A 27,291-nucleotide genomic window follows, 5' to 3' on the forward strand; every position below is an offset into this window, starting at 1 on the left:
CCAGGTATTAGGGTTTTCTTTGATGATGTTTCATTATGGGAGGTGTGGTTCAAAGAGGAGATTTATCCCAGAATGTGGTCAACGAAAGTGCAAGGCGAGGCAGGGAAGTAGGTAGTGTAGCTAAACCTCCACTGGGACAGAAGCTAAGAGGGCAGAGCTACCAGGACACCCATAAGATCCACAACTAGCCCCAGCAATCACAGAGCAAGTCTGGGAGGGTAGGAGATAAAGCTGGTAAACCAAACGTGGATGTGGGACACTGCTGGAGGCCAGGCTAGTTGCATGACGGTCCAAGAAGTCCAAAGGGGGGGGGGGTGCCAAGGGGAAATTACCACAGATAATGGTGTCAACTTGCTGGCATCTAATGTTTGCACGCCGGTGACTTTCAGATAAATCAGGGTCACAGGCATTAAAAAATGATGGCTGCCAAGATCATAACAGCAGTCTGTACTGATGCAGAAACCTATGGTAGAGATAGAACTGTCCAAAGATTGGGCACATAAGTATTTTAAGGTTCAAACACTAAAATGTATTCATCCTAAGGGTGGGGGCTGAGAGGATTTTTTTTGTGTACATCTCCAGCACTTTCTTAGCACCCAAGGCTCATCTATCCTGTCTGACTTATCCATGATTAGATGACTCCCAGTACCAAAGTTCTGCAAATAGCTACCAATACAATCGTACAAACCAAGCACTTAAAATTTATTAAAATTTGTTACAGGAAAGTAAACATTAAGGCAGTAAAAACACTGTAAATGCAATACCCAAAATACTACTATCCTCCAAAATCTGACAAAAGAAAAAGGTGACCAGAGATACAGCAAGGGAAGTAAACAAACAATTACAAAAGATTTGAATAAACAAGGAAACACCAGACCTGAAAAGTAGTCTAATTTAAACATTTTAAAAAGAACAAAAAAAGCTAGCCAGCTTTAAAATTATAACACCTGGAAAAAAAAAAAAGATAAAGACAAACCTGTGTCACCTCAAACTTGTCTACAGTAAACAAGATCAGCAGCATAAGAGATGCACATGGCAATAGGGAAGCAGTGAAAGGAGCAAGAATCTGGGAAACGTTTAAAGATCCCAAGCAGCAGACTATGGTTAACAGGACCATGGACTGAAGTGGACACATTGGATTATGCAAAAAGCACTTGTAATGTCCATACCAGCATCCCTTGAATCAAATAAAGTCTCATTTGGTCAGGCATTAACTATAGCTTTGTGAAGCAAAACAAGAGGACCATGAACACAAAGAAAATCCAAGACAGCGTCTAAATCTGCCTTAAAACAAGAGGTGGATGTTTAAACACTTTTGTATAGTATCTAGACCTTTGGTATCTACAACTTCCCACAGCCTACTCTGGTGTGTGCTTGTGGAAGTGGGTGGGGAATGAGATATTGGTACGGTAGGTAGGGGCTTCAGAATACTTCAAACCCCTTTACCTGTAATAGAAGCCACTGAGATTAGACTTGGAAACAACCAATTTGGCAGGAGATTTTCCTCTGTCACAAACAGAACAAAAATGGTCTTGCACCTTTTATACCAAGGGCCTGTCTTTACAGTCTATGCTTACACTTTTATACTGCTTTAGGAGATTTAGAGTGAAAAGCAAAGCTCAGCATCTAGTTCATTTTTCAAAGTGGACAACCACCTAGCCTTGAGACAAGGTACAGGACTTCAGCTTTGAAGCTTCTTTAAAGTCAAGATCTTCTTGGTACCAAAAACCTCAGACTCGCACAAAAACAAAAAAAAAAAAAACAAACAAATAGTGGAACTTAAGCATTCTGTCTCACAAAGTACTTTATTAGGTTTAAAATAATCCAATAAATCCACTCTGAGCAAAAAGTTCTCTCTCTTGCTTGAGAGAAGAATCTAATAAAGTAAAACAAAAACCAGTAATGCCACTGTGGAAATGAAGGTACCAGTGTAAGTCAACAAGTAAGGTATAAATCCACACGACCGCCAAGGCAGATATAATAAAACTTTAATATACGGTAAGCGCTTTCATGCCCTTCTGAACACTTCTACAGACCATACAAAATATGTGTTAAAACATCATGAAATACATTGCTCTATCTTTAAAACACATATCACATGAAAGCTTCAATAAAATAACTTATCTCCACCCCTTCAAAAAAGGTTTTAAAGGGACAAGGCTATTTAGCCCTGGTAGTGCATCACTATGTAACCTAATAATCCAGTTAGTTTCCCTTTGTTCAAGGGTGCTGTTAGAATCTCCTAGTCTCATATTAGTTACCATCTGGTCCAACACTTTAAATTTAAACGTACGAGTAGAACCTGTATTCATTACACGAGTAGTCAAGGCATTTCTGGAGTCAAATTTCCAGATAGCTAATAAATGTTCACGTATCCTCTGAGTTGTCTCTTAGTCTTCCATGCATAGAAACTATGGCATGATTGGCAAGTTGCCAAATAAACCACTAAGGTACTGTTACAGTTAGTTTAAAAATGACTAGAATACTCAAAATGAGTGACAAGATGTATAAAAGTGGGGTGTGTGTCTATATGTGCACAAAAATTACAATTTCCACACATCTAAGTAAAACCAACCCCCCTCATTGGTATGAGTATCTGATTTGTTATAACATAGCATACGTTTAAGATTATGTTTATTTTTAGAAAATAAATTTAGGTTGCAGTCCTACAACTTGACTAATCTTTTCTTCTGTCATAAGAACTGGCCAGGTCCTTTTAATAATGTCACAACATAATCCATGGTCATTGGTTTAGTGCTTAGAAAAATTAACTACATGTTTGTTGTATTGTTTTTTTCTCTATTATGAGGTACAGTAGTATTATCATACAAGAATGGTTGTGCATTAGTATGCCTAAGCTGAGTGACTTCTGTTGTCATCCGATTGACTTCTTTACGTTTATACCCTCTCTCTAAATTCATTAGTTAATTTAAATAGGTCTTTCTCAAATACAGCCTGAGCACTAACTAGTCTTGACACATGCATACCCTGTCCTTTTAGTACATTCTTAAATATTATATTGGGGTGCATGCTATCTCTATGTAGGGTAGCATTAACTCTGCATTCCTTTCTATACATTTGAGTTGCTATATGCCCATCAGGAGTTCTACATAATCTGACATCCAAGAAATCCATAGAGGTATATGAATAGCAGTAGGTGAATCTAAGAAAGCTTGTAGTTGTATGTAAATCAAAAAAAATTGTGGTATTATAGTTCACTAGGGCCTTTCCATAAAATAAGTCATCTACAAACCTCTTAAAAAAGACTATATTTCTTACAAATATATTCACATAGCACAAATTTCCTTTCCCAGTTACTCATGACTAAGTTAGCATAGCTGTTTGTGCAGGGGGTCCCCATCACTACCCCCTGCCGTTGCCAATAATATTGTCCATCAAAATAAAACAAATTATGCTCCAATATAAAATACTAAGCAGACCACAAATTAACCTGTTCTTGTCCTCACTAAAACTATCAGTTTTTATAGTTTTACTTAACATCTGTAGACCTTGCTTAAGGGTATACTAGTAAAAAGTAATTGCACATCCAGGATGAATTTAGAGACAGAGGGTATAGACATAAAGAAGTCAATCAGATGGCAACAGAAGTCACTCAGCTTAGGCATACTAATGCACAACCATTCTTGTATGAGAATACTACTATACCTCAATACTAGAGAAAAACAATAAAACAAACATGTAGTTAATTTTTCTAAGCACTAAACCAATGACCATGGATTACTTTGTGACATTATTAAAAGGACCTGGCCAGTTCTTATGACAGAAGAAAAGATTAGTCAAGTTGTAGGACCACAACCTAAATTTATTTTTGAAAATAAACTATCTTAAATGTATGCTATGTTATGACAGATCAGGTACTCATACCAATGAGGGGGATGGTTTTACTTTGATGTGTGGAAATTGTAATTTTTGTGCACATATAGCCACACACCCAACGTTTATACATCCTGTCACTCATTTTGAATATTTTAATCATTTCAAAACTCACTAACGATACCTTTGTGGTTTATTTGGCAACTTGCCAATCATCACCTTTACTTTGGCCCTGCAGCTGTTGTCCGGGCAAGGAGTTTTGTTTACAGCAAACTTGCCAATCGTGCCATAGTTTCTATGTAGGGAAGACTAAGAGACAACTGTGAGATAGGATATGTGAACATTTATTAGCAAATCAGGAAATTTGACTCCAGAAATGCCTTGGCTACTCATGTAATGAATACAGATTCTGCTCATACGTTTAAATTTAAAGTGTTAGGAGCAGACAGTAACTAATATGAGACTAGGAAATTCTAACACTCTTGAACAAAGGGAAACTAACTGGATTATTAGGTTACATAGTGATGCACTACCAGCACTAAATGGCCCAGTCCCTTTAAAACCTTTTTTGAAGGGGCGGTGATTGTTTAAGTGATTTTTTTTTTGAAGCTTTCATGTGATAGGCGTTTAAGATAAAAAAACCATCATTACATACATTGCTCTAACACATTTGTATGGTCTGAAGTGCTCAAAAGGGCATGAAAGCACTTACCACATATATTAAAGTTTTATTATATCTGCCTTGGCGGTCGTGTTGAATTTATACCTTACTTGTTGACTTCCACTGGTACCTTCATTTCCACAGTGGCATTACTGGTTTTTGTTTTACTTTATTAGGTTCTTCTCTCAAGCAAGAGAGAGAACTTTTTGCTCAGAGTGGAAGTTTGCTGCAAGATTTGCTTTTTTCACAAGCAATCTCCATTGCAAAATTTGTGAAGTATCAGCAGGAAAACAACAAAATAGTAGTTCAACCTACTGAACAAATGTAATGCACAGCAGCTACAGGTCTAGATGAAGAAAAATCTCTCCACCAATGAAAAGGTCTCCTTTTACTGTGTTTGTCTGTGTGTGTATAAAAACACAGTACAGTATAAAAGAAACAAAGAGACACAGAACAATTATATATTAATACAAATTACTACAGCAAAGGCTAGAAGTGAGAGACTTATATAAGTGAAGTAGTAGTAACAGTAGTAAGGAAGGAAAAGGCAACAAAACACAAAAGACCTAGAAAAAGTGAAAGAATTCTATAACTTAAAACTTGTTTCCCCTCATAGAAATAACATGCACTTGATAGAAAAATGTATACAATTTAGCAGAACTCTTTTACCTTCACAATAACAGAGATTTGGTAATCATAGCAACAGTGCAATATTTTAGAAATAGCACGTGATACAGCATCTGCAAGTGTAAAAAATAAATTTGAATTGGCTTAACAGAATGTGCTTGCGTGGAACAAAAAGTATTACACTTCTGAAAGTTTTTGTAACAAATGGCAAGAACAACAGGGGCTTATTAAAATATCCCACAGGTGAATGTATACAGATATTCATGAGAATGAACTTGCTAAAGGGAATTGACTAACACAGCAGAAAAAGTTACAAACTATCCCACCAATGAAAGAACATTTCTGAAACATTTCAGCCGGCTGAGAACTAGTTTTCTCTAGACTGAGTTAAAGATGCAGACAAAGAAGTCTTCAAATACAGGAAAATAATGTTTTTATCAAGGACAAAAGTTTTGAAACTATAAAGTGGTTGTAAGAGACTTATTTCTGGTCGACATTTTTGTAACCTGAGTCAGCTGAGGAAGTGCAGTGCATCTGACAGTAGTGATCCAGTTATAAAAGAAAATGTTTTTTATCTGACAAAATTGCTTGGTTGGCTTGTTTCAATAAATCAGAGCAATTACGACTACACAGTTTGTCTGTGTGACCTGCAGATAACTCGGACCTTTTAAATACTCGTAAAGTACTACAAGCAGCACTGGTTAATAGCTTGTTGGCGCCAACCTCAATACAGTCACAGTCTTGAACAGCTCGCATAACTATCAACTTCTTAGAGCAAGAAATCTGTACAAAGCCATTAATAAAAATGGGACAAATGCCCAAAAATAGGGACAATTTTGAAATATTGTTCTTACAAACTTAGAAAGTTGATAGAACAACATGTTTTGCATTATCATGAATTTTCTGAATGGTATGAATTCTGAAACTCAAATGTCTCATTTTCTGACTTCAGTCTTCAATGATATGCCACTGATTTGCCAGAAAACCACAATTTTATGAGAAACGAACCAAAAATATCAGGCAAAAAATCTCAAAATTCTGCAAAAATCTGTACAGTTGAGAGGTATGCTCAGTAGTATCAGGAAATTCCAAGTGGATGAAATGAGATTTCGTCTTTGCCTCTGCTCGGAGACGTTCACCAGCATTTTCGACAGGGAGTTTCCAGTTTTGGACTACAGCCTGATCACCTGTCAACCATTTCTGAAAACTGTATGCCTCTTTCTGAAAGAGAATGGATACCAACAAGGACACAAGTGCTATATGTACACATTCTGTGGCAATAAACAAACCAGACTCCTGATAAAGTGTGGACATTATGTCAGTGGTAGGAACAAGCCAGTAATGATGCTAAATGTATTTATACCAGACAATGCTGTATTACAAGTACAAAAAGTGTGTGTGAAAGTGTATTTGGTGTTTTCATCGGTGACTACCTTCTAAAAGCAAAGTTAAATGTTTTCACTGTACAGACAGATATCCTTGTTTTTAACACGTCATAAAACTTTGTTATAGCAATTGTCAGTACAAGTCAAAACTGTCAGATAAAGTCAAAAGACTTGTAAGAATTTGCATGCAGTAGTTTGAGCAAATGTACAGAATTTAAAAAATTTGTTACGACAGAAACATGCAGATCTTTTGGTTAAAGATAAAATAAATTCCAGATCAGCTGACACAACTAAAGTGCTCAGAAAGACAAACTGGATGTGGCCAGTTAGAAACAGAGAGAGTAACCATACACATTTATGTTGCGCAAGGTATACCAGAAAGGACAGTCAAGTCACTTTGCAGACTAAAGGGTTTACAGTTACAGATTTGGCAAATTAATTTGCTAGTTTACAAAACTTAAAGTGTAAAACCAATGCTACATTTTAAACATGACAGTATAGTCAATAGTTCAGATCCCATGAATGAAAATACTGCATCAGATATTAAGCCGCAGGTTCAACTCCTATATTACACTTGTATAAAGGGTAGACATGTAAAAGTTCCAGATTTAGATCAGTTCATATTTACCAAGCACACCAGATGAGATTATAGGCCAGCCCAGGAAACTGAACTGAAGACAGTATTTTTAGTAATACTTTATGTAGTTATACATGGATTTTTGGAACAAGGCAAGAGGGAATACTAAATTGCAGCAATATGACGGTACAAGTTTGGATTTGCATAAGGCAGTTCAAAAAGAGAAGTACACTCTACAAGTTACACAAAGGAAAAGGCATTTAAAATGTGAAAGCAGAAGTTGGCATAGGCAATGGAGCTAACTGCTCCCACCAGTAAATTACCTTTTGTTTTGCAAACAGCAGCAGGGAAGGACATACTCTCAGTTGGGTCATTACAGTCTTGGCCACAACAAGCATCCCATGGAATATACACAAAATTTGGACAGGATTCTTTTTGTGGCAGGAGAATGACTCCTGTAGGGAAAAAAAGGTATCCTTGCATTAAACAGCGTTTTGGGCCATTTACTGGGGAATAAGAGTATTAGACAATGTTCTTGGGGGTTACAGTTAAAATCGTAGTTAACAATCAACACTTTGCGACAGTGAGATAAACAGACTGGGCGGGGACAAACATTACATATCCAATTTTATGGGATATTAAGATAAAGCGCATTAAAGGCAGATTATGACTGCCACATTCCTACAGTATATGTGGATGGTGCACATTTCTGGAAGGATAGGATCTACTACACTGGGTTTGCAACAGTGATATTGCAAAATGGAGACAAAATAATTATGATTAAGTTGCCAGGACAGATGTCAGCACAAAGGGCTGAGCTAGAGGCTGTAAAATGAGACAAGACAGAATCCATAAAGTAACATTTAAGTAGAATACAAATAGCATCTGAAAAGGCTAGAAAGACAAGGAAAAGTGACTGGAGTAATTAAACGGGTTATTTTCAGAATGGAACACCACTGTCATATTTTTAATTGAAACAGTAGCCATCATTTTGTTGATCATAACAACGTGCATGTGTTAAACTTTGTATTAAAAAGACTGTCAAAGTATCTAGTTAACTAATGTAGGTATTAGAGAAAGTAACAACCAATGGAGACATGGTTAAGATTCAAAGTTAGACAAATTTGACTGAAAATTTTTTGGGTTTTCAAAATAAAGAGGGTTGACAGAATTATACAAATTAAAAACTGGTTTCCCCTCATAGAAATAACATGCATTTGATAGAAAAATGTATATAATTTGGTAAATATGTTTTTCCCTCACAGTAACAGAGGTTTGATAATCATAGCAAGTGTACTATTCTTAGAAATAGCATGAAACACAGCAAGTGCAGAAAAAAATATGCACTGGCTTAACAGAATGTGCTTGTGTGCAACAAAAAGTATTATACTTCTAAATGTTTTTGTAACAAATAACATTAACAATAGAGCCTTGTTAAAAAAAATCACGAATAAGCGAATGTATACAGATATTCAAGAGAACACACTTTCTAAAGGGAAATGGCTAAAAGGAGAGAAAAGTCAGAAACTATCAATGAAAGAACATTTCAATATGCTGACAGCTGGTTCTCTGGATGATCATGGCTAATACAGCAAAAAAAGTTAGACTATCCCATCAATGAAAGAACATTTCAGCCTGCCGATAACAGTTTCTCTGGACTGAGATAAGGATGCACACAAAGAAAGCTTCGATACAAGAAAAGAATGATTTTTATCAAGGACAAAGTTTGGAAACTATAAAAAAGTGTTTGTAAAAGACTTTTGATGGACATTGTTATAATCTGAGTCAGCTGAGAAGTGCAGTGTATCAGACAGTGATCCGCATTAAGAAAATGCTTTTACTCTCACAGTAGTGCTTGGTTGGTTGTTTCAACAAATCTGTCAGCAATTACACATATATACTTGTACAGTTTGTCCATGTGATCTGCAGGTAGTTCAATTTAAACAAAGAGGGATGAAGAACCGTTTCTGGAAAAGTAAAAATTTTAACAAAACACTAGATTCAGGAGTTTAAAGGTCTAGATAACTTAATATGCATAAAAAAATGCAACTTACAGACACAGAGCAAAAATAAAATTACCAAAGTACAGCTTCGCTACACATGCAAGTCAACTGCTTACTTGACAAGGAAAAACAGGTATGTGGTGGAAGGCTCTTCTGCAGAGCCTTACAGGTGAAAACAGAGGGACTAATAGTATGGGAAGGTTTTACAAGCCAAAACTACCAAAAAGCAATAGTCCTGTTATATAGGACAGACCTCCGCATACAAACTACACCAGCTCAGCAAGCTCCTGCCTGGTGCCCTGCAGAGTTCTACAGCAGCAGAGAGACGAAAAGAGAGACTTTAGAGTGATTAAGTATCATTTTTCTGCAGTTTCTTGCTGCCTTTAGCTAATTCCACCTAAAACGCCAATTTTCTGGAGTTTCTGTAATTTAAAAAGCTTGTTTCAGCTACATATTGTACTTATTTTACTGCCTGCACTTTAACAAAGTTGTTTTTGTGTTTAAATTACCCATTTAACTAGTGTAGGCTACACACTCAAGTGAGATAGCCATTTCTGTGCATACGAAGTGTTTTTTTTTTTTTTTTTTTTTATTCCATCTGCTTTATTTTCTGAAAAAAAGCAAAAAAAAAAAAAAAAGCCCAAAAAAACAACTCGTTTTTTCCCACCTTTCTAGGCTAGATTAGACAAGTTTTCAGGTTAGTGCTGAATTTAGGGCTGTGTTAGAAGCTTCTATGTTTGCCCATACCTTACTTGGATAGAAGGAAGTTTCTCTGTTCACTGTGAGAGAGGGAGCTTTGAGCAGCCTATCTGTCCCTGGAGAAGTAGTTTCAGCCCAGTAATTAGTAGTATTGGCCATTTTGGGCTAATTTTTCTCTCATTTCCCTTCTATAAAAGCTGCATTTGAGTGGTTTTGCAAGCCAGGCAGCGCCGGTTAGCTAGTGTACAAATATTCCCGGCTCCACAAAGTCCACTCTTCATTTTTTCCCTTGGAACTAGACAAACTTTCAACTTAAGCACTCAAATCTTTCACTTCTCATCCCTGCCCTTGCCCAAAACTTATAGCAAGCACTAATAAACCTTAGCACTAAACCCCCCTATACTGTAGAGAAGGACAAGGCTCTCTATTGGACCTTACCAGCCAATCAGTAAAACAGTTCACTGTACCTATCCAGGCATGTCCAAAGTGCAGTTTCAGGTGTACTCTCCAGTCCAACTGGTGAATCTGGGCATTTTGAGGCAATGTTACAATTACCTCATGTACACAGACAACCCTCTCCTCCTTCCACCAAACACTAATACATGCAAGAGATGCAATTATACAGCCAAACTGGAGGCTAACCTCTCTCAACCCAAGACTGGACCAGGCAGCCAAGAAGAGAAGGGAATTACTTGCATCACACCACCAGTCTCACATAGACCTATGAAACCAGCACTGGCAAAAAACACACAAATACACAAAAACATACTCGGAGGCTCTAAATAAAAATCTGTAAAAGCAACAGAGACCTCCAAAGCAGACATCCAAGAAACCTCCACCCCCCCCCCCCCAACACAAACCATGAAACACATTACTTCACAAAACCAGTGTGCCACACACAGCTCTTAAGACAAAATAACATACCCCACACACTAGTAATAGGTGACTCTATAGTCAGGCACACTGAAGTCCCACTCACTAGGCTGAACAAGGAGAAGGTTACTGGTTAGTTGCCTGCCGGGTGCCGGGATCCGCCACATAACACAAGCACTCCGGTCACTCCAGAACAAGTACAAATATGACTGTCATTGTCCATGTTGATGTGAATGACCTGAGCCGTACCTCCCTGGACTACATGAAGAGAGACATGGAGCAGCTCTCTGATCACATAGCCCAGGCTGGAATGACCCTGACCCAGAGTAGCATCTTGTCCTCACCAAGAACAATATCACGGTATAGAGAAAGAATTATCAAATTTCAACAACTGGCTAAGCTTCTGGTTTCATTCAAAGGGGATCCAGTATCGGTCAGCCTGGGATGACATGCTCGACAAGCCACGCTGCTTTGCTTGAGATGGCTTGCACCTAGTCACCCTTAGGCTTTCGAATACTGGCCAAGACTCTTGCCACCCTCATACTGCATTTTTTAGGCAAGGCTCAAAAGACAAACCCACCGCCGTAAATAGTACAAGTAACAAAAAACTTAGGGTAATGTTGCTCAATGCCAGAAGTCTAAACCTCAAAATGCAAGCACTCGAGGCACTGCTCAGTATGGAGAAAAATCGATACATGTGCAGTGACAGAAACCTGGTTTAAGGCTCCAGAGAGCACACCAGCACTACCAGGCTACAACTCATAACATACATTTGGGCCACAAAACGCGGACCGAAAAACAAAAGGTGGGGAGTATCCATATTCATCAAGGATACCCACACTTCCAGGTTAGTGGCACAGCACGATGCTTCAGAGATCATCCACGTGCAACTAACAACGGGCAAAACGGCTATTCAAATTATAACTTGCTACAGATCACCCACCATGTCCCAGGACCCCCACTCCGCATTCCTGGAAACAAAGGTTCTACCAAACACCCTGATATTGGGTGATTTCAATTATCCAAACATTAACTGGGAGAACTACTCAAGTACGAACTCCCTGGCCCAACATTTCCTAGAATTTATATATTCAAACGCCCTGGATCAACTGGTTAACACCCCCACAAGAGGTGACAACATATGGGACCTAGTCATCACCAACATGGGTGACTGGTGTTGCACACCAGAGGTCAACCCTTCACTGGTTAGATCTGACCATAAACTAATCACTCTGGATATAGACATTCCGACACCACCCCCCCGGTCAAAGAAACCGTGAAAAACTTTTCAAAAGCAAACTTCACGTTACTTAAGACAAAGGTGGGTAGTTTCAAAGCCCCCATGCTAAAGGATAACACTTATACAAGCTGCAAAATCCTTTACTAATGCACTCTATGGGCACCTACAAGAATGCATGGACCGTGCTACCCCAAACAAAACCAAGACTCACTCCTCCAAGAAAAGGAAATCAGTCTTATGGACCCCTGCCATAAACAAGATACACAATAGGAGGAGGAAACTAGTACAGAAGAGAGTAAAATCCCAAGAAGGGAAGACATCCCTGATCAGTATCAGCAAGAAACGACGTTCCCTCATAAAATCATCCAAGGCCAGCTTCGAAAGAAAAATTGCCATTGACTCCAAAGGTAACCACAAGGCATTCTTTAGCCATGTCAAGAATCTAAGCGTCAAATCTCAGATCTGCTCAGAGTTAGTGCAGAATGGCACAAAATACACTGATATATAGCCAACATCCTGGCAGACAGGTTCAGTGCAAACTTCACCCCCTCTCACCCCCAAAAGGGCCCATAACTATACCAGAAGAATGTAGTGCCCCTGAAATCAGACACTCAGGTTAAAACAGCCCTTTCCAAAGCCAAAATCACAGCATCAATGGGACCGGACGGTGTCCTACATGAGCTCAAAGATGAACTAACCCCTCACCTAAACACACAGTTTAAACGCAGCCTCTCTACAGGCTACGTGCCCACAGAGTGGTGCACAGCAATGGTTATTCCGCTCCACAAAGGTGAAACCACAACGGACTCCAAGAACTATCGCCCTATAAGCCTTACTAGCTTGGTCTGCAAAGCTATGGAGTGCATCATCATGGATTTAATTAGCAGAGACACTAGAAACCTCCAAACACTGGACCCAACCCAGTTCGGCTTTGTTAAGGGCACAGCATGCCTCCTAAACCTGGTGGACTTCTTTGAGACAGTTACCAAGGCTATAGACGAGGGAAAGGTGGTCCACACAGCCTACCTAGACCTCGCAAAGGCCTTCAACACTATTCCCCACTCAGGTATTCTAGACAAGCTCACCAGCATGAACATAAACCCCTACGTCACAAGATGGGATGCCAACTGGCTCACGGACAGAACCCAAATGGTAAGAGCTGCAGGAGCTAGGTCTGACTCTAAACCTGTTACGTGGCGTTCCCCAGGGCTCAGTCCTAGGACGACTCCTGTTCGGCATATACTTCTCAGAAATGCAGGCAAGCACAGGAAGACTATGGCTCACCAAGTTCGCAGACGACTGCAAACTAGGGGCTATAACTGACTCTCCAGCTGACACAGACATCCTCCAAAAGGGTCTCAGAGACAGATACCTAGTGTCAAAACCATGGTCTCAAGCTAAATGCCAAAAAGGGCATAGTCATCCCCTTTGGAAAAAAGCAAAGTACCCACAAACTATCACATAGGTGGTAGCCCCCTAAATACAGAAGACGTAATAAGGGATCTGGGGACCCAAGTAGATAGTAACCTCTCCTTTGATAATCACATTGACAAAGTGGTTAGAAAATCCTTCTATATGGCCCACCTAATCACAAAAGGGTTTGCATCCAGATCAAGAGAGGCAATTGGGCCCCTCTATGCATCACTCATCAGACCCATCATAGAATACAATGCCCCATTTGGGATGTACCTTATAAGACAGCTGCAATAACTGGAAAGACCACACAAGTTACTCACCAAGAGGATCAATGGCCTCAAGCAGATGCCCTATGCAGCTCGACTGAAGAAACTCCAGCTACACTCAATTGCATACCGCCTACTCAGAGCTGATCTCTGCCTGACATACAAGGCCATGTCCAACCCAGAATTGATGGACATGCTCCACCTAAAGAAAACCTTATCCCCTCGAGCCACACACTCCAGGGATCTAAACCTTACCACAACAATAAATAGGACGTGCTGGAGGGATCGATTCCTGTCCAAGAGACTTCCCATGCTCTGGAACAAGATTCCAATCTACATTAGGCAGAGCTCCTCGCTAACCCTCTTCAAGAGAAAACTTGATGAGTGGATGGGAAACAAAGTTTACCCCAGGGATCACTTCAATGGCTCTGCTGGACAGAAGCACAGGGAACTAATCTAAGGGGGCAGCGAAAGCCAACAAAGGCTTATAAAGGCCTTCGGGCAGATAGCCTAGTACCTACCTATGAACCACAAAATTGTATCTAATAATATAACTCTTCGTGATAACTCACTTGACGCCAAATGAAAATTACCATACACGATGGCGTCAACTTGCTGGCATCGAATGTTTGAGTCCTGGTGACTCTAGTCACCAAGCATCTACAAGCTCAGGGGAACCCTGAATATCTTTCTGACGGTCGCATGAAGGCTTTAAGACAAATTCACTCTCAAATCAAAGTAGCCAAAACTGTCTTTTCACAACAATCTTCATTCCTTCTCCATATAGAAACTCGTGTACAAAGGGTTCTTCCCCTATGACATGCATTCTACACCCTTCAGGCTTCTCAAACATTTAGCTCACAGTCAAAACAAGCTAAATTGCTAGATCCAGATTTTGTAATTCTTAATGTTTGTTTGTGTCTTTTGGCTTTTCCCAGTTAGGGGTCGCCACAGCGGAACTCCGGTACGCTAATGATTGGCAGTAGATTTTTACATACTGGCTTGCCAGGCCTAATGCACAACCTTCAATGAAGGAACGCCCATTCACGCATGTCGCTATACAGAAGACGCTCAGAATCGAACGGGCAACGTCTAACTGTGATGCGACAACACTACCGCAGCACCACCACCACCGTTAATTCTTAATGTATTGGAGAAAATTTAATTCAGCTGCAATTATAAAGGTTCTCAAATCAGCAATTAAATTCCCAACATCATGCAGTATTTGGGTACACACAGTGATCTACCATAACATGGGCACACAGTTGCAGGAGGCCAGCTTCATGACCACTTACTATAAGCTGTGTACAACACAAAGCATACCAAAACAAAACGCACATGCTGAACTAGACATAGGCTAAATGTTCTAAATTTCCTAAAAACTTGCCAAGTCCCTTTATATCACAAGTGAGAAAATTAATTAGCGCTAACACTCTTTGACATCTCTTTGTGGAATAAAGAGGAAAACTGCTGGTCTTGTAGATTAGATAAACACTTGTAACACAGTAAATACATACAGGCACAGAGGATAAAATAGAATTTGACAAAACTGGAGGAATGCTCCAGTGAAGACAGTATATATATATAATATATATATATATATATATATATATATATATATATATATATATATATATATATATATATAGGCTGAGCTCTCTCATCTCAAAACTGGTGTAACCAGTATATATATATATATATATATATATATATATATATATATATATATATATATATATATATACTGAGCTCTCTCATCTCAAAACTGGTGTAACCAGTCAGGAGAAGGTAACCTCACATAACACAATTCCAGTATCACATAGTCCCATCACATCAGCGAACCAAACACACAAATACACAAAAACATACTCGGAGGCTCTAAATAAAAATCTACCTAAGCAACAGAGACCTCCAAAGCAGACATCCAAGCAAACGCTACCTCAAAACAAAACACGCACAACACATAGCTCACAAAGTCAGTGTACCAAGCAGCCACAGCCTTTAAGGCTGAATAACACACCTGATACTCTTGTAATAGTTGACTCTATTGTCAGACACACTGACGTCCCGCTCACCAGGCTGAATAAAGAGAAGGTCACGGTGAGCTGCCTGTCGGGTGCTAGGATCCACCACATAACGCAAGCAATCATGTCACTCCAAAGCAAATACAAATATGACTCAGTCATTGTACATGCTGGTGTGAATGGCCCGAGACGTACATCCCTGGACTACATGAAGAGACAGAGGAGCTCTCTGATCATGTAGCCCAGGCTGGTATGACCCTGACCTTGAGCAGCATCTTACCCTCACCTAGAATGATGCCACAGTACAAAGACAAAATGATCGATTTTAACAATTGGCTAAAATGTTGGTGTCATTCAAAGGGGATCCAGTGTCTGTCAGCCTGGGATGACATGCTCGACAAGCCACGTTGCTTCGCTAGGGACGGCTTGCACCTGTCACCACTGGGCTTTTGGATATTGGCAAAGGCTCTTGCCACCCCCATAGTGCCTTTTTTAGGCAAGACTCAAAAGACAAACCCACCCCCATAGACAGCACAAGGAACAAGAAACTAAGGGTAATGCTGCCTAACAGCAGAAGTCTTAACCTCAAGATGCACATACTCCAAGCTCTCCTCAGTATGGAGAACATAGATATCTGTGCAGTGACAGAAACCTGGTTCAAGGCTCCAGAGAGCACCCCAGCACTACCAGGCTATACCTCATCTCATGCTTTTCGGCCCCATAACCCGGACTGAACCACAAAAGTAGGGGGAGTTTCCATATTGATCAAGGATATCCACACCTCCAGGTTAGTGGCATTGCACTAAGTATTGGAGACCATCCATGTGCAACTAACAGTGGGCAAAACTGCTTTTCAGTTTATAGCAGCCTACAGACCACCCTCTCAAAGTCAGGAATCCCACTCAGCTTTCCTGAAAACATTGGAGAACATGAAGATCTCTCCGAACACCATTATTTTGGGTGACTTCAACTACCCAAACATTGACTGGGAGCACTACTCAAGCCCCAGCACCTTAGCCCAAAGGTTCTTGGAAATTATAAACTCAAATGCTATGGAACAACTAGTCACCACTCCCACAAGAGGGGACAACATACTAGACCTGATCATTACCAACATGGGGACTCTATGCTCCACACCAGAAGTATATCCCTCATTGGCAAGATCAGACCATAAATTAATTTCACTGGATGTCCACATCCCGACCCCACCCCCAGCCCATAAAACCACAGTGAAAAACTTCTCAAAAGCAAACTTCTCACTTCTCAAAACCGAAGTGGAATCCTTCAAGGCCCCAGGGCCAGTGGAAACTACGGCCCAAACTGCAGAATCCTATATAAACGCATTCTAAGGACATTTCCAGGAATGCATGGATCATGCTATCCCAAACAAAACCAAGACCCAATCATCCAAAGGCAGGCGTCCAGTCTGGTGGACCCCTGCCATAAATAAACTGTACAACAGAAGGAGGAAGCTACTACATGATAGAGCAAAATCCCTAATAGGGAAGGCATCTCTGATCAGTACTAGCAAAAAATTACGATCCCTCATAAAATCCTCCAAGGCCAGCTTCGAGAGAAAAATTGCACAGGACACCAAAGACAATCATAAGGCTTTTTTCAGTTAAGTTAGGAACCTGGGATGCAACTCCCAGACTTGTTCTGAGTTGATTCTAAACGACAAAAAATACACTGAACACTGAACCCACAGACATCGCCAATATCCTGGCAGACAGGTTCAGTGCAAACTTCTCCACCCCCAAAAGAGCAAGTATCTATCCCGGCAGAGGACTGCCTCCCAAACATATCTGATGCTCAGGTGAAGGCTGCCCTCTCCAAAGCAAAAAACACTGCTTCCGTAGGACCAGATGGCGTCCCAAGTTGCGTCCTACATGAACTCCAAGAGGAACTAATCACTCAAATAAAACAGCTATGCAATCTCAGCCTCACTACAGGATATGTGCCCACAGAATGGCATACAGCAACAGTGGTCCCACTCCACAAAGGTGGAGCCTCTACGGACCCTGGAAACCATCGCCCCATAAGCCTGACTAGCTTAGTCTGCAAGGCTATGGAGAGGATCATCATGGAGCTCATGAAGTAGTAAATTTCATGATGCTGTCCTTAAAAACAAAAAATACACTGAGCATAAAAAACACAATTTAAAAATACACGGAGGATGACAGTCTTTGGGGGAGGTCAGAAATGGTTACGAAAGCATCAAACAGACATTGGGGACCTACAGACACTAGATCCTACCCAGTTCGGCTTTGTTTTGAACCTGGTTGACTTCTTCGAAACAGTCACCAAAGCCATAGATGAAGGGAAGGTAGTCCACACAGCCTATCTGGACCTTGCAAAGGCATTTGACACAATACCCCACTCGGGCATCATAGATAAGCTATCCAGCTTAAATATAAACCCCTATGTCACAAGATGGGTCACAAACTGGCTCAAAGACAGAACCCACAGAGTGAAAGTTGCTGGAGCCATGTCAGACTCGAAACCGGTCACAAGTGGAATCCCACAGGGTTCTGTCCTGGGACCACTCTTGTTCGGTATATACTTTTCCGAGGTACAGGCAAACGTGGGAGGACTATGGCTCACCAAGTTCGCAGATGACTGCAAACTGGGCGCCATAATCGACTCTCCAGCTGACAAACATCCTTCAAAAAGGTCTCACAGAGACAGATAACTGGTGCCAGCGCCATGGTTTAAAGCTAAATGCCAAAAAATGTATAGTCATACTCTTTGGCAAAAACAATGTGCCCACAAATTACCACATAGGCGGAAACCCATTAAGTACAGAGAAAGTTATTAGGGACCTGGGGACCCAAGTTGATAGCAATCTCTCCTTTGAAAACCACATTGCCAAAGTGGTTAGAAAGACCTTCTACATAGCCCACCTCATCACGAAGGTTTTCACATCTAGATCAAGAGAGGTAATAGTGCCCCTTTATTCATCCCTCATCAGGCCCATCACAGAATACAATGCCCCTTTTGGGATGTACCTTACCCGACTCCTACAGCAATTAGAAAGACCGCAAAAGTATCTCACCAAGAGGATCAAGGGTCTCAAACAGATGCCATATGCTGCTCGGTTAAAAAAACTCCAGCTCTACTCAGTTGCATACCGCCTACTTCGAGGCGATCTATGCCCGACATACAAAGCTATGTCAAATCCAGAATTAATGGACATGCTCCACCTCAGTAAATCTAAATCCCTTAGAGCCACATGCTCGAGGGACTTGAACCTCAGCACAGAAATAAAATAGAACTTGCTGGAGGGACAGGTTCATAACCCAGAGGCTCCCTTCGCTCTGGAATAGAATTCCAGTTCATGTGAGGCAGAGCACCTCACTGAATCTCTTCAAGAAGAATCTTGATAGGTGGATGGGGGATCATAGGTTTGTCCCAGGGATTACTCCCGTGTCACTATTAGACAGAGGCACAGTAAACTAAACCTTAAAAAGGGACATTATACTCAAATCAAGGGGCAGTCTTGAAAACTGCTCCTGCTTACGCTGGAGCATTCCTCCAGTTTTGTCAAATTATATTTATATATATATATATATATATATATATATATATATATATATATATATATATATATATATATATATCCCAAAGAAATCTTAACACTGAGGATAAAGGTATCGCTCTCCATAAAGGTGGAAAGAAACCATGTAATTCTCTAAAATAAGAACTGCAAGAAGAAAACTGAAGCCAAGAAAATTACAAATGCTGTAGGATGAACAAGCATCAATAGCATCTCCAAAAGAAAGGGAAGCAGCTACTCTTCAATAAAAAATTTAGCGAGTCTAACTGGGTCGCTCTAAGCAGCATATAATCACAAATGAAGTACAAAAGTAATTAAAAAAAGGGCCATCAAAATAATAGTTGACATCCGAAGCTTTATGACATACTAGAACTTAATGTGCATATTTTTGATGGTGGCACAACAAATAAAATATATTTTTGAAAACAGTAAATTTCATGATGCTGTCCTTAAAAACAAAAAATACACTGAGCATAAAGAACACAATTTAAAAATACACAGAGGATGACAGTCTTTGGGGGAGGTCAGAAATGGTTACGAAAGCATCAAACAGCTTACCACAAGAAGTGGAAGATTCAACAACACTGAAGGAATTCAAAGTGGAACAGGACAAACATGGCTGTCTTTAAAAAAATAAATAAATAAATAAAAAGGAGTACCTACATTTAAGAAACACTTAAATAGCAAGTCCTCTCTATGGTGTGGGCAAACAAAAAAACTCGGTAGACCCAAGTAGTCCATATATGCCATCATTTTCTAGTTATTAATCACTATTCGAAGAGAAAGATGGTCTCTGGCAAGGCACTTAATGCTAACCTTTCAAGAACACTAACTGAGTCAGGCTAAGTGTGTAAATACATATTTAACTGGTACAAATACCACTGCACCAGCAGTGCAATACAAAACACTTTATTCACGACTTCATAGGAAGGTTAAGTAAACAAAAGGCAGACGTCTCGCTTCAGATGAATAAAGGACATCTCGATTAAGACCAAGTCCTCAAATTGCAAGTGTATAACCTGTCAATGCACTAATTTTCAGATACTACAAACGTACAGAAGTCCATTCCCCCCCTTCATACCACATATAATCTAAAATGGGTTCCTATTAAATCAGAGAACGCTGTAGATTACTCGAAATGGCGAAATCCCGAAGGCACAGAACAGTGACTTTTTTCTCCAGGGAAAAAAAAAACACTAGGCCGTTTTTGGGACTTTGCCTTTTCCTCCACTGTGGTGCAATCTCAGAGAGTTGGTATATTTAAGGGGCACAGCCCCCCATTTTATTTTGATTTTTTTTTTTTTAAATCAATCAGCGATTTTTTTTCTCTGGGGGGGGGGGGGTCACTGATCTGTGCATTCAGCATTTTGGTATTTTGACACATTGGGGTCAGTCATACAACGTTCGCTGTTTTAAGTATTCGCTTAAATAATATAAACCCATCTAATCTACTCTGAAATAACTGACTCCACGAAAGAAACTCAGCATTCTGTGCTGCAGCATTTCTGAAGTACAAGGCAGATTTTCTGAACTCTCAGTAAAATGTGCTTCATAACAGCTGCTTGAAGAAACCTTTTTTGATAAATAGGCATCTCTGAGGACTTGTTTACTAATACTAAGTTCTTCTTTCAGCTTTCCCCGTTAGGGGTCACCACAGCGGAAATCCAGTCCGCTAATGATTGGCAGTAGATTTTTTTATGGGTGCCGAGGTGCCAGCCCAATGCCCAACCTGCAACGAAGGCACGCCCATTCTGCACAAGTCTTTCGAATGCCACTCAACCACGGGAGGACAAGCAGACTCCACACAGAAGGCGCTCCCGCCGAGACCCGAACGGGAGAACCTCTTGCTGTGAGGCAACAACGCTACCGCTACACCACCACGGCTTATACTTGTTTAGTAATACTAATATTTTAGAATAGATCCCTGGGTAATTTTATGAAAGATAATCAAGTCGGAATAAGGCTGCTAGAAGACAGTTGTGTAGCATGCACGGTTTTAATCATATCCCTAAAAAGGGCCACTGAAAACAAGTCCTCTATCTGGTCACTAAGCGTAGAAACAATTCTGGTTAACTTTAACATTAAAGCCTGAAAATAAGAGGATGCAATGAACAAGTGGGAATAAGACAGGTCACCATAACCAAATAACCAGCAAAAGATCTAATTAACTACAATGAAAACAAAGGGGCCAAGTAATGGCATCCCTCATTTTCTTAATGTATAAACCATAATGAAACACACAATCAGAACTTCTTTATATCATCTTTTAAGTCCAATCCCATGACCCTGCTGCTGTTAATCAATCGAACATACTATACATGTGTGTAAATCTGTCATTTCAAAAACCAGGGATGCATTTGACATTTGCCCTCACTCTGCCAGCTATCAGAAGAGGCACACACTGCATCCGTGATTGCTACACGCTCACACTGCTCATGGACAGCAAAACAGGTGCCATACGCAACTGCTGAATTATGCAGTCAGCAGTAAAACAATTTTAAGTGTGCCATACTTCAACATCTAAATCTGCAACTTACCTTTGAGCAGTCTGTTGTGTCCACCCAATGCATTATTATTCTGTGATTTAAAATCAGATTCTGAACCCTTTTTGGCAACAGCTGCTCAGATAATTGTACAGAAGTAGGAAGACCACCACCAGTAGAACTCGCATCATCTCCATAAACAAATCTCACAAGCTCATGCCGAGAATGAGGGCAAGAGGAGAAGAGATATATTAGGTTCTGATTTTTCAGGGCCAGTTCTTCAACCAATGGTTCATCCTGCTGGGTTTCTTCATGCAATGACAATCGGGATTTGTTTCTTAAAGCTGGTTTAGCTGGCGATGTAATATCAGGACGGTCCCACTGATAATCTAATAGCGTCTCCTTCAAACCATTCTGAACTGCAGCAGCCTGAGCTATGGAAATACCACTTCTTCGTGTCAAACATAAATCTTCATTCTGTACATTCTTCTGATGTCGGGAATCAAGCTCATTCTCAAACTCTTCCAAGTTTTTTTCTTTGAGTTCTCTGAAGTCATGAACTTTGCAGTGTTTTCTTTTTCCACTCACGGAATCAAAAAAACTGAATCCCCACCTGACTTTATCAGCTCCATATGTAAATCCCAGGTAGTTCAGTATTTTCAAACAGCTGATTTTGATTAAATTCTTAACAGGGACCTCCTCATGTGGAACCACATGTTGCCTTGCACAGTCAATTAGGAACACAACATTATGTGTTGCCATGCTACTTCTAATGTACCTAAAAATATAAAACAAGAGATGCATACTTTTAAAATAAAATTAATAACATGTGCAATGTCCAATTTGCTTGTAATTCTGTTTACCTTTAATAAAAAAGGGCAATACCATAATTTAATGTGCAAAGTGTTGAAACAGCAAACAAGAAAACTTTCAAAATATATGGAAACAACTACAGGAGGAGTATGACTGGAATTGCCAACAGTTAAAACAGTAGAGGTCCAAACTAAATAAAAATTGACAATAGTAGCTAAAAAATATGATCCATTTAACATACAATGTAGAAGCAAATAAAACAATGAATAACGCTGCTCAATAACATAGGACTTGAAAGAGTACAGAAAATGGGGGGGGCAAGGACTATAGGTATACTTCTGGTCCATACTCTCAAAGGGGAAAGAGCACAAAGTACTCCAGAGAGCAAAATCAATAACCCATCTAGTGAAGGAATTACAAATAAAAGCAAAAAACATTTTTTTTTAAATAAAATGAAGTTTAGAATAATTAATCCCCAAAACTTTTTTTGTCAACCTTATACAACTTACTATGATTAATACCAAGTACTATGATTAATACCAAGTGTGGACTGAGTCAACTGTACAACAATTTCATGGAAAAACTGCAGCAGCATTAAACAAAAAAGGTGTTACATCTATATGCAAACCACCAGAGAACACGCACCTCCTGCGCTGGCAAATGTGCGAGATACGCAAAAGCAGTCTGATGCACATCCACACTTAAGCCCAAGACTACAAACCTGCCTATTGGAAAAAAAGCCTTGACTGAATGTTCAGTGTTCCCTCAGGACATTAAGGAAGGTTGTTTAAAGCAAGTTAGCTCAGCAATTTTTTTTTTGCATTTGGCAGTTTATAACCAATTTTGGCCAGCCAATTTTCTGAACAGTAGATTCTGCTGCAAGTTAGCTCTGTGACAGATCTACCATGCTGTGTTATCTATACACCTTAGCAAATACTCAAGCTTAAAGTTACAGCTACCATCAGCCCTATAATAGGAGTAGAAGCAAGCAGTGGATTGCTCCTCCTTTACTACCCACCTTGTAGAGTGAAGGCAGTCCTACAAAACGGTTTGCAGCCTTTCTCACCATCTGAAACTTGGGGTCTCTTAATTGAAATCTGCATTATAATGAGTTTTAGCTTCAGACAAGCTTCTACCTTCTTACCCACCGATTTGGAAATAGATGGTATTCCATCTAAATATGTTCACCTCTAACTTAACAAATTAAACTGTTTCATGGTTGAGCCACCACCTTGTCTGGTAGGCAGCTGCCCTACCACTGTTAATCTATCTCTATCATAAATTTGTAGAAAGCATACATTTTTATAGTTAAACAGGTGACATACGTGCTGCAAACATCCACTGATTGCTCTTTCCAGTGCAGAAAGTATGGTTGTGTACACATACCATAAATGTAGATGTTGAGTGTATTCACTGTTGCAGTCAACACACTTGGGTTATCTGCATGCAGGTAGACCTCAGTCGGCTTGAATACCAGAGACTTAGTATTTCTGCGATGCATGCGGTCGCTTCTTCCATGATGTCAGGTCGTCAGGGGTATAAAAACAGGCAGCAGACGCCATTACATCAGTTTTTTTTTTTGCCCCGAAATAGGGAGCTAGTATATGGTGTGGGAAACGCCACTAGTAAAAAGTAAACACCAATACCAGTAGGAATAGCCATAGAGATGAAAGACAGAGACACAGAAAAACAGGGAGCTGGAGGGAGGGAAACCACGACTGCAACAGTGAATACACTCCAACATCTACATTTATGTTAAGTGTACACAACTGTACTATGTTCTTCACATTTCACTGTGATAGAAGCACTGAACTCTCATAGGTTCATACTAGGCTATCTGCCCAAGGGCATTTATAAGCCTAGCCCATAGTTATTTGGCTTTCGCCAGCCCTTTAGTTTGAATAAAACTATGCCTATTATTTTGCTGTGCCTCTGTCAAGCAGTGACACTGAAGTAATCCCTGGGGTATATCTGCGATCCCCCATCCATTGGTCAAGATTCCTCTTGAACAAGGCCAGCGAGGTGCTCTGCCTCGCATGTACCGGGATTTTGTTCCACAGCATAGGGAGTCTCTGGGTGATGAATCTGTCCCTCCAGCACGTTCTATTAATAACCGTGTCAAGGTTTAAGTCTCCGCCCTTGTGGTTCTGAGGGATCTAGATTTTTTTGAGGTGAAGCATATTCATCAAATCAGGGTTTGACATGGCCTTATATGTCAGGCACAGGTCACCTCTAAGCAAGCGGTATGAGACTGAATAGAGCTGGAGTTCTTTCAGTCGGGCAGCATAAGACATATTTTGAGACCCTTTATCCTTTTGGTGAGGAACTTTTGGGGCCTTTCCAGCTGCTGCAGGTGTCGGGTCAGATACATTCGAATGGGGCATTGTACTCAATCATAGGTCTAATGAGTGATGAGTACAGGGGACGATGACCTCCCTTGATCTAGATGTGAATCCCTTCATGATCAGGTGGGCAATGTAGAAGGTTTTCCTAACTACTTTAGCAACATGCGTGTCAAACGAAAGGCTACTGTCAACCTGGGTCCCCAGATCCCTGATGACTTCTTCTGTGCTCAGTGGATTGCCACCTATATGGTAGCTAGGGGTAACCTTGTTTTTCCCGAAGGGTATGACTATGCATTTCTTGGCATTTAACTTTAGGCCATGGCTCTGGCACCAGTTATCCATTTCTGTGAGGCCCTTCTGAAGGATATCTGTGTCAGATGTGTTTTCAACTATGGCGCCCAGTTTGCAGTCATCTGCAAACTTTGTCAGCCATAACCCTCCTGTGTTTGCTTGTACTTCAGAAAAGTAGATGCCGAACAAGAGTGGACCCAGGACTGAGCCCTGTGGGACACCACTTGTGACAGGCTTTGAGTCTGACATGGCTCCAGCAACTCTGACCCTGTGGGTTCTGTCACTTAGCCAGTTTGCAACCCATCTTGTGATGTATGGGTTTACATTCAAGCTCATGCGTTTTTCGATGATACCTGAGTGGGGTATTGTGTCGAAGGCCTTTGCCAGGTCAAGGTAGGCTGTATGGACTGCCTTTCCCTCATCAATGGCCTTGGTGACTGTCTCGAAAAAGTCAACCAAGTTTAAAAGGCATGATCTGCCTTTGACAAAGCCAAACTGGGTTGGATCCAAAGTCTGCAAGTTCCCTATGTCTTTGTTTATGAGTTCCATTATGATCCTCTCCATGGCTTTGCAGATAAGGCTTGTCAAGCTAATGGGACTGTAATTTCCAGGGTCGGTGGAGGCACCGCCCTTGTGAAGTGGGACCACAGTCGCCGTGCGCCACTCCTTGGGTACGTATCCTGAGGTGAGGCTAAGATTAAACAGCTGTCCTAACTGCGGGTTTAATTCCTCATTGAGTTCATGGAGCACACAGCCGGGGACACCATCCGGTCCCATGGATGCTGTGTTTTTTGCTTTGGAGAGAGCAGTTCTCACCTGGGCGTTGGAGATGTTTGGGGGGCTACAATCCTCTGGTATAGATATCTCTCCTTTTGGGCGGGGGAGTCTGCACTGAACCTGTCAGCCAGTATGTTGGCAATGTGTGTAGGTTCAGTAATCTTCACATCATTTTGAACTAATTCTGAGCATATTTGGGAGTTTCCTCCTAGGTTTCTAACATAGCTAAAGAAGGCCTTATGATTGTCTTTTGAGTCCTTGGCGATTTTTCTCTCAAAATTTGCCTTGGATGATTTTATGAGAGCTCTTAGTTTTTTACTTATAATGATCAAAGATGTCTTACCTTTCAAGGATTTTGCTCTATCTTGTAGTAGCTTCCTCCTTTTGTTGTAGAGCTTGTTTATGGCTGGGGTCCACCAGACTGGACGCTTGCCTTTGGTACAAAGAGTCTTAGTTTTGTTTGGGATTGCCTGATCCATGCAGTCCTGTAGGTGCTGGTAGAAGGCATTTGTAAGTGATTCAGCGGTTTGAGTAATGTTTACCACTGGCTCAGGGGCCTTAAAGGAGACCACACTAGTTTTTAAAGTGTGAAGTCGGCTTTTGAGAAGTTTTTCACTGTGGTCTTTTTTATTTCAGGTGGGGGCGGGATGAGGACCTCCAGCGAGATTAGTTTATGATCTGATCTCACCAGTGAGGGGTATACTTCCGGTGTTGAACATTGTGATCCCATGTTCGTGATGATGAGATCAAGTATGTTTTCTCCTCTTGTGGGGATGGTGACTAGCCCAAAGGTTCCTGGAGTTCATAAACTCAAATGCCATGGAACAACTAGAGTGTTTGGGCTTGAGTAGTGTTCCCAGTCTATATTAGGGTAGTTGAAGTCACCTAGTATGATGGTGTTTGGAGATACATTTATCCCCTCCATTGTTTTCAGGAAGGCCATGTGAGGTTCCTGAGTTTTAGAGGGTGGCCTGTAACATGCTACAAATTGCAGAGCAGTCTTGCCTATGGTTAATTGCACCTGGATGGTCTCCGATGCATCGTGCGTTGCCACCAACCTTGAGGTGTGGGTGTCCTTTATGAATATGGACACCCCCCCCCCTCCTTTCTTGGTGTTGTCTGGATTTTGGGGCCGGAACGCATGATAGGAGATGAAACCTGCTAGTGCTGGGGTGCTCTCAGGAGCCTTGAACCAAGTTTCTGTCACAGCACAGACATCGAAGTTCTCCATACTGAGAAGGGCCTCGAGTGCGTGCATCTTGAGATTGAGACTTCTGGCATTGAGCAGCATTACCCTTAGTTTTTTTACTTTTTTGTGTTCTAGGGTGGTAGGTTTAGAATTTGAGCCTTGCCTAAAAAAGGCACTATGGGGGTGGCAAGAGCCTTTGCCAATATCCGGAAGCCTAGGGGTGACAGGTGCA

General features: G+C 40.7%; 1 protein-coding gene across 1 annotated transcript in view; it reads right to left on the bottom strand.

Moving 5' to 3' along the window:
- Positions 1-27,291, bottom strand: part of TICRR (TOPBP1 interacting checkpoint and replication regulator) — a 3,405,639-nt gene that overhangs the window by 3,301,199 nt on the left and 77,149 nt on the right. Inside the window, exon 3 of the mRNA XM_044078205.1 lies at positions 21,699-22,422. Within this exon, the coding sequence (XP_043934140.1) occupies positions 21,699-22,406 (708 nt within the window). The 5' untranslated portion in view covers positions 22,407-22,422. The remainder of the gene's footprint in view (positions 1-21,698; positions 22,423-27,291) is intronic.

The sequence above is a fragment of the Protopterus annectens genome, chromosome 7.part0, assembly GCF_019279795.1.
Source record: "Protopterus annectens isolate FY-2018-M chromosome 7.part0, PAN1.0, whole genome shotgun sequence".
NCBI classification, from domain to species: Eukaryota; Metazoa; Chordata; order Ceratodontiformes; family Protopteridae; genus Protopterus; species Protopterus annectens.